The 8,856-nt window shown below is 45.8% G+C and overlaps 1 protein-coding gene across 1 annotated transcript, besides 1 other annotated feature; it reads right to left on the reverse strand.

Annotated features, from left to right (window-relative positions):
* The first annotated feature begins 1 nt into the window (after window position 1).
* Window positions 2-99: a repeat region.
* A 4,307-nt stretch (window positions 100-4,406) lies between these two features.
* Window positions 4,407-7,053, reverse strand: FPSE_10960 (uncharacterized protein; the record flags this gene model as incomplete). The annotated part of the gene is made up of 2 exons (XM_009264077.1): window positions 4,407-4,583; window positions 4,765-7,053. The coding sequence occupies 2 exons, from the start codon at window positions 7,051-7,053 to the stop codon at window positions 4,407-4,409; spliced, it is 2,466 nt and encodes an 821-aa protein (XP_009262352.1).
* Window positions 7,054-8,856: the final 1,803 nt, after the last annotated feature.

Genomic DNA, 8,856 nt, shown 5'->3' on the forward strand with positions numbered 1-8,856 from the left:
GGTCGTCACCGACCCAACTACTAATCCGCCGGTTAGTGGCTTGACTATGGGAGAGCGGACGGGATCCCGTATTTTCCACTACCTTTGGTCGTATGTACTAGATCAATTGACATCCCGGTATATATGCTAATCAAAATTGAGAAAAGCTCACTATTTTACACGCGCCTGTTATGTAAGAACGGCCAGTGTTGTGTGGTGTAACCGTGGCAGAGATGGTGCCTCGTTGGGGTTTCACGATTTTAAAGTCTGATACTGACTTTTCCACTCGCTCTGCAGCTTTAAGTTATAGTAAGTAAAGTTCAAAGAAGCGAGTTTGTTCTCACACAATTAGTACCGTTACACTTCTAGAATAGCATGGCCAAGATCATTGCTCAAGATCGGTGCCTGGAAGGACTCGTGTTCAAAGCGTCACAGGCCGTATTTAACTTTCAAGTAGCATTCTGTGTCAGGGTCAGGGTTGGGTCTCTTATTCTGTCTTGTCCTCAGCTGCTTTAAACTTGGCAATTCCATTCAATTACCTTTATATTAGCCAGTCAATTCCTCATAAGGTAGTAATTATCCTGGATGTACGGAGTACCAATCTCGGATCCCATGCCTCTTTAATCCTTGCAATGGCAATTGGGCCAATCTCCCTTGCTATAGTCTAGCCGTCATTCGGGCCCCTCGGGGTATCAGAAATATTGACAGCTAAGAACATAAGGAACAAAAATATTAGGGCAGCTTATGCTGCTTAAAGTAGACTTCTTAGATTACCTATTTTTATACCCTAAGACTTACGAGGCTAACTTTTCTGCTGCCTACCAGGGGTCTTCATAACTCAAAGGCATCTGGCTAGTGTTAATCCAATGTGTCCCTTTACACATTAAACCCTCTTGTGTAATCTCAAACAGCTCCTGGTTTATAACCTCTACTGTTCACCGCCGTATCAATTGGACTTGCTGGTCAAGAGCAACCTCTCTATTGACAAAAATGGCCTCAGGGTATCAGAAAAATTGGCCGCTGAGAGCACAAGGGACGTGATTAATAGGTCAGCTTATGCTACTAAGATTATAGTCTTTAGGCTGTTTATTTTTGTATCCTAAGACTGAGGAGTCCAATTTTTCTGCTACCCAGCAGAATGGCAGTTTCTTTAACTAATATCCATTGCTTGTTCTGTCTAATAGATGCTTCGCTAGGTCTTGGATGGGGTCGCGCTTGATGTGATCCTAACCTATACCCTGGGATGCGTTTGTGGAGATTCGGCATCTAACAGTAGCATTTGGAAATCTACTACAGGCGTTTTGAAGAAAGAAGCGACGGCGCTTGCAATTTTCCCATGGGCCAGCATTGGTTCCTTTCTTTAGGAGTCAATATTCACGACATGGGACGAATCCCGTATGAACATCGTGTGTGCCTGGCCTGCGTTCCATGACCTCTGCCGATCTCTCATGGGCCATTGAACAAATACTTTAGACACGAAATATGCACGCATGCATAGCTCTTTGCGAATGGCATCTACGATTCGGTCCCAAAAAGACCTGTTACAGTCTCAAGTCCTAGTGCGACCTGAACATGTCTAGTGCTGAGCTACCTTTACAGGGATCCACGTGCATTCGTGCTTGACCACGCTGGGTTGCCATGATACCTATATCCACGACAAATTTGTGCCAAAGGCTTAATCAAAACTTTTCTCAAATTTGACAAGGAATTGTTCATGTTTTAATATTCTGGTCTTTCGTGTTGATACCCGTATCTTCAATGTCATGTTTCTGTCTCTCTGGTCCATAGTGACAAATGCCTCATGGAACGCCGGCAGAGAAGGAGAGAGGTTGCCATGATGGAATTACCCACGCATTTGCCAATGATCAAATTGAGAAGGACGTGGTAGAAATCTGGTTTAAAAACTGCTCTAACAATCTTTTTGTCAAATTTCCCGAGTCGGGTTAGACAAGTTGTATTACCCGATTAGCCATGATGGATGCATCATTCATATACCAACCATATTACTACCAGGCACCTCTCCAGTTTTCAGCAAAACCAACACGTGCAACGTTTCTGTTGTTATTAAATGAGTATTTCAGGTGACTCAGTTATTTGATGAGAGATCGTCCCGAGTCGTCCCACTAGTCCCGGCATTTTTGAGGCCCAGATGCACATTAGTAATTGGTCAATCCATCATAAAGAAACTGTACAGTATACCGTGTTGGGTATGCTTCATCCAATAGGTTTTGCGTTGGTGTTGTCGTGGTATATCAAGATTGACGCGAGCCATGAGCAGGCTGACTACCTCCGAGACACAGTCAGCTATGCACTATCTAGGACCGAACGCCACCATCCTGCACAGCACATATAGCAAGTGTCCCATAGCTAAGATACTGTTAACAGCATGATTCTGTCTTCAACTGCTGGTAATAACCGATGTGGTGGAACCTGTCCTTAAGGTATCAGAAAAATTGGCCGCTGAGAATATAAGAGACGAAATTAGTAGGTCAGCTTATGCTACTTAGACTATACTCTTTAGGCTATTTATTTTTATACATTTAGACATAAGAGATTAAATTTTCTGCTACCTATGAGGCTGTTTTGACATGGTCTTGATATCATGAGGCTTGGTAATCCAGTTTGCCTACGATAGTTGGCCCCACTGCTGCATGTGACGATTACATCTGCAGTAGGGGACACTTAATTATCAGACAATGTCTTAAGCACTTGCCCCGAGTTATTGGGTAATCTCGACTCCATATTCTTCATGCTGAAGGCGATTATGGAGTAGTAGAAATGTCAAGGGTCGCTGATAGACGACGAAGTCTTTCGTGTGGTCAACGAGGGGACACATGTGAAACTCTGGTCCTAGGTACCCAACATGCCCGGGAAAAGAGTGAGCAATCAATACTTCTCAACATAGAGTACTAGCAATATATTTCAAGTAACTCTATATGTAGTATTTGTAGTTGACTGTCGTTCACCCATCTGCACTGAATTTGAAGTGCATCCTCTCTGGCGTGCATAGTACCTTGCATACCAGCCTGTATCTCTCCCAGCGCACATAGTATTATGTTCTGAAGGTGATTTACTTAGAGTAATGAATGGGGCATATATCATCTTGACAGGTAAGTTGGAAAATGACTCGAAACCGGGATACTACAATACTTCAGGCGCCGCCTACTAATCGTGAATAAGGCTATGTAAGAAGTGTACTGGTCTAAAAGTTGTCGTGTAGTGATTATCTAAGGATTATTTTTATGTGAGAGTGTGTGTTCTAGCTCAAGGTGAGAGATAAAATAACCACGTCAAGCAAAAAGTCCAAGTCGTAAGTGCTAATGATAGTGTATTAGTGACCTTTCTGCAAATGCCAGTTTTGACGACTTTGGAGGTCGCACCAGCAAATATCATGATTCGGCCACACACCATAACAAACACTGTATAGACTGGATAAAACAACTTTCATAGTACTGAGATTGAGCCGTATAATATTCCAGTGGTGAGAGTGCTTTACCGAATGCATTGGTTGTTGCTTGAATTTTCAAAATATCAAGTTGAAAGGGATCTCTATAGAGGGCGCCTCAGTGTATCATAAGACCAGTCCGCTTGGAGCATAAGAGATAAAATCAGTAGGTCAGCTTATGCTACTTAGACTTAGTTTCTTAGACTACTTATCTTTATATCCTAAAGCTTAGGGGGTTAACTTTTCTGCTACCTACCAGGGGTGGTAATTTGAAGAATACCTGATCGTGGCGCATCACAAACACAAGGTCACTCATCCAATACTGAAACATCGCGTACTCACTGTTAGAAATTAGCTTCCAGTCTTTGAATATTCGATGCTGTTGTGAGTCGATGTGTGCTTGTACCGTTGGAGTTGCGGGCATGTGTTGGTGTGAGCAGGCGATCACGACATTGCCCAGAAGTAGCATTGCAATTCCTTTTTAGACACCAAGCGACCTTGTTCATGTCTTCCAAAACGGTGCAGACGATGTCTTCACGAAACCTTATACCGCCTACTTCAGGACTGTATCACACAACTTGTGCCCATGATCATGTTACTTCCACATCGATGGAACTAGAGTAATATATTTGGTATAACGCAGACCACCAGACTTTATGCTGCTCCAGGTATATGGATTCTGCAACCTCCCAGAAAATTGACCGTTAGAAAACCCCTCTACCAAAACTACCAGACAACTGACTCCTGGCATGTCTTCTTAATTTCCGTTCCCAAAAAGAGCCAGCCATGCATGCATGAGTATCAAGTAAAACAGCCAATACACTCCTCCGCTCATAACATCTCCTATGCAGCTTACCCCCACAAAATCCGATCTGAGGACTTCTTTTCTTTTTAATTCATCATAAACGCCGTAACTCACAGTCTTCGCCGATCGAGTTTTACCCCTCGACTCTTGACCAGTGATTCACTCGTGTCACGCTTCCTAAGAGATTCCGTACTGCTTGTTTTTGCAGTTTTCCTCCTCAGCCTCCGTTGCGTAGTCATTAGATCGGAGGATTCTGCACTTTGCAAGCCAGTATTGCTTCGTAGGGGACGCATATTTGAGGGTTTGGGAGCAACTGCCCGAGAACTCCGACCCGGCAAGGGTGAGGACACCCCGCTCTAAGAGGATCCTTCAGACCTGCTGCATTCGTTGCAAAGCCACTTGGGACGAGTCACTGGAGTTGTAGCTGACTTTTCTATGCATCTAGCATGGTAAAGTCGGTTTAGACATTTCTAAGAAACAAGTTAGCAAAGCTTTCGCCTTGTGATAGCGTACGTGTTACCTTGTTTGAACAGACCAGGAGAGAGGGGCCAAGAACGGGGAGTTTACATATCGTACACCCATTCGCGCCTTTCGTGATTTGTGAAGCGCGAGGTGATTGCTTCAATGCGTTGTCAGCCGCCTTGGTATCGTTCGTCTGCTCATCGAGACCACCGGACTTCAACTGAGCTCTTGCCTCCTCGATCAGTGTCTCGGCATTGTCGATGCCTTGGTCGTTTAGAACATCACGAGCCATTAAAACACACATATGCTTGCCAAACTCCCTCATCCGATGGTCCGAACTAGCTAGCCATACTGCGTTATCTTTGACGAACTGGAGCCAAGCCCGTCTAAAGTATGCTCCAGAAGTGACGTTTTGCTCCAGGATAAAAGCATCCCACCTGCAAATATACTCCTTCTCCTCTGCCGAGACATCCGAGAATTCCCCTATATCTTCGCGATGCTTCTGAATTAACCAGGAACTATCTACAGCAGGTTTCGGCAGTTCTTCCCCAGGTTTGAGGCGGGCTTTGCTGATAGGGTCGAACAGAGGCTGACATGAGTCTGGGATGATAATTGTCTTCTTCTTTGGCCGCGGGGCCGCTGGTCGTGCCGTTGATGAAGACTGCAAAGGCTTGATAGCAGATTTGCCAAGCGCTTGTTTTGCAGTTGGCAGCTTTGATGGTGACAACACATCTGGCTCGCTGTGATCCGGACCAAAACGCGAAGTTATCCACGACTCGTCACCCCGATTGTAGTCTTCTAAGTTGAATGACTTTGTCGGCCTGCCAAGCTGCAACGTCTTGGCGGGTGAATCAACAGGACCAGAAATACGAGTAACGCGGAATAGCGGCCCTTCACTTGCGTCTTCTAGCGCATAGTCGTAGTTGGGGTGGTAGTCCTTCAGGTGAGCGCGCAGCACATCCAAACACTCGTTCGAACAACCACAGTTTAGACATCGCCATGAGTCCAAATGTACTGGTGGGTTAACGGGTGGCAAATACGTAACGCGACCCTCAACTTGCGTAATCTGACCAGGTTTCGACCGAGGTTTGGATTCTTTGCCATGCGCCTGGTCAGTCAACACCTTGAGATTGTACTGCTTATTGTTGGCCCTTTTCCGAAGTGGGCGGTTCGGCGTCTGATCGCCTTCCAATTCCTCGTCCATGTCATGTGAAAGATCATGCGACATGTCTTCCTCACTAATATGCTCATGCCCGTTCACGCCGTTCACGCCGTTCGTGTCATGAGTGCCATTTAGACCCTCAGGCTCGGGCACAGCATCTTTGATGCCGTCCATACCGTCCACACCATTCATATCATGATCATGAGCATTGCCTGCGTCTTTGATACCGTTAATGCCGTTGGTTCCGTTCACCGGACTCGTATCACTGAGAACGTTGGCGTCGTCCTCGGTATCAACAGGGCTGATGCCGTTTAGTTGTTCATCGAGAATGGGCTCGAGGTGTCCATTGGTGTAAATATCCTCCACGTCCGGATCCAGGGCAGTAATGCAATTTTTGGCGGTTTCGTCGATGGGCCGAAAACCAGTGGTCCAGCGCAGATCTACATCCATGACATAATCGGTAGGGCACTCCGGTCGTTGTGGGTGAAACCCGGTTGTGAGCCTAACGGGATTCTTGCGTCTAGCGAAGACCTGATCAAATTCGCTGTGCAGCACCCATGTTTGCTTCCCAGCATCAGTCAATGGTGATGGCTGAGTTGCGGAAAGTCCAAGTTCTTGACCGTTCAGTGGCGGCCAACTGCCATCATTGAGTGAACTCAGCTCAACATCGAGTTTGTAAGAGGGCGAGTAGTCGTGAGATGCCTCATCTTGCCTATTTACTAGAATGGTTTCTTCAGGAACAAGAAACGGCTTTGGCGGCTTGATGAAAATAATCCGGTGAGGACCGGTGGGGTTTTCGTAGGATAGTACGTCGCAGCTCTGGCTGAAGCGATAGAGAATATTGGTAAAGCCGCCGCTCACATCGGAAACGGTGATCTGACATTTACCCTTTGTTTTGATGATGGCGTCAGTTGGAGGAGTTTCCTGAAGAGGTCGAGCTTTCTTTGAGTCTTTATGAAAAATCTTGTGAATCTCAACACGGAGGTGCGAGCGATTTTCTGACTCTGAGGGTGAAGAGTCATCAAGCGGTTTGGCAGAAGTTTCCAAGCGCGGACGCTTCTGTGGCGGAGGAGCACCATCATCATGGCTCTTGGGGGAAGAGAAGCTCCCTCCCATCTTTTTAGCGTTGTGCGTAACTAGCCAACTCTGTTGAGTGAATGGGGCTATCCTTGCTTGTGTCTTTCTCTGTGACTGTGTCATGGCGAAAGAAAAAGGAGCATAAAAAGAGCGAAAGAAGTGAAATGACGAGCTTGCTTGCGAGCGCGGATCTCTGTTCTGCAGCTGATTGCAAAATGCGACAGTAATGGGTGTGATTGTGATTGTGAGAGCACTGCATGAGATGCAATCAATAGGTAGTAGGTAGTTTGCGTGCAGTGCTTCCTTTCCTGTCGCTGCTATTGGGTTTGCTGGGAATAAACAAAAGGGCAATAGATTAGATTAATAGTTGATTGCTTTGAGGCTCATTATTTTCGCTTGGCTGTCGTCGTCATGCAAACCAGAGATGAGTTTGTCGGGTAGAAGAGGAGGAAGTTAAAGAAAAGACGGATAGAGAGGGCAAGGTAAATAAGAGTTTAAGGAGGAGATGCGGGATGGATATGGAACCTGCCTTGCCTGGTCGCGTTTGCTCAGTGGAAAACAGGTCCCAAATGCGCCGCGTTTATGAGCTGAATTGAAACTCACTCCCGTCATCAGCGCGTTCTATCGCATTGAAAAGAGGACAGAATTATATAGACCTTGCAGTATCGATACTTTGTCAAGTGATCGCGACAAGGAAAGGAACCGACAAGACGCGTGCTGAGATTCCTAGACAGGTAGCAGTGACAATGACAGGTGAAAGAGCAACTGGGACATGGGACATGGGACATGGGTCCTGGAGATTCTATCGCGACTAGAATAAGAGCCTAGCCCAGGGCGTCATGCCAATGGGTAACAGAAAAGCCGACCTCCAAAACTTGGGATACAAAAAATAAATAGATCAATAAACCACCCTCATAGCCACAAACTGACTCAATAATTTTGTTTCCCTTCTGCTCAAAAGCCAAGTTTTCTAGACGCCCCGAGACATGCTGGCAAGTAGCGGAGCATCCTCGGGCGGGGCGACACCAACCGTTCTCGGTGACAGCGAATTACAGGCTATATCTCTAGCAGGACTGGCCGCTGGAAATTATCACGTATGCACCTAGCAGGGCATCAGGGTATCAGAAAAATTGGCCGCTCAGAACATAAGGGACGAAATTAGTAGGTCAGCTTATGCTACTTAGACTATATCCTTTAGGCTGTTTGTTTTTCGTACACTAAGAGTTAAGAGGTCAACTTTTCTGCTACCCACTAGCCAGGTGCGTTGACCCCTTTAGCCTCTCGATTATCCGTTGCAATGGATCCATGTTTCGCGATTTCAATCCCTTCTATCATGAGAACTGAGGCCCATCATGCCTTGTTGTCAGCGCCCTATCTCTCGTGCCTATTATACCTAATCCATTCTACAATGGTTTGAGCTCGGTGCGCATCATTTGGATTTGTACTTGTTCCAAGAAAATCAAATGTTCGGTCTTCCTTCTTATCCCACTCTTCTCTAGGTAATTCAGATCCAGAAACCTATCCTACCTATGTTGGCCAAAAGGTTCAACCCGAAACATCCACCATGAGCGGTGTCATGATTTGAAATCATGGATAAGTCTGATCAGACATTGGCAACTACTCGAAATCATTCATAGTACACTTTTTCCTATCCCAGCCTGATATTTTCTTGTCCCTTATTATTCCTTCTCGTTGCTCTTTCCTCTTTCATAGCCTCGCCGCGTTCTGCCACTGAGTTCAAATGATTGGCTGTCGATTAGCCACAAAGCCCCGCCTCAAAGTGCACTAACGCAAGGCTGAACTTTCCTCAGAGGAACCCGTAAGGTGTCGGAAAAATTGACCGCTGGGAGCATAAGAGATAAAATTATTAGGGCAGCTTATACCACATAGACTAAGCTTCTTTGACTACTTATTTTTATACCCTAA

The sequence above is a fragment of the Fusarium pseudograminearum genome, chromosome 2 (assembly GCF_000303195.2).
Source record: "Fusarium pseudograminearum CS3096 chromosome 2, whole genome shotgun sequence".
In the NCBI taxonomy this organism is placed as follows: Eukaryota; Fungi; Ascomycota; class Sordariomycetes; order Hypocreales; family Nectriaceae; genus Fusarium; species Fusarium pseudograminearum.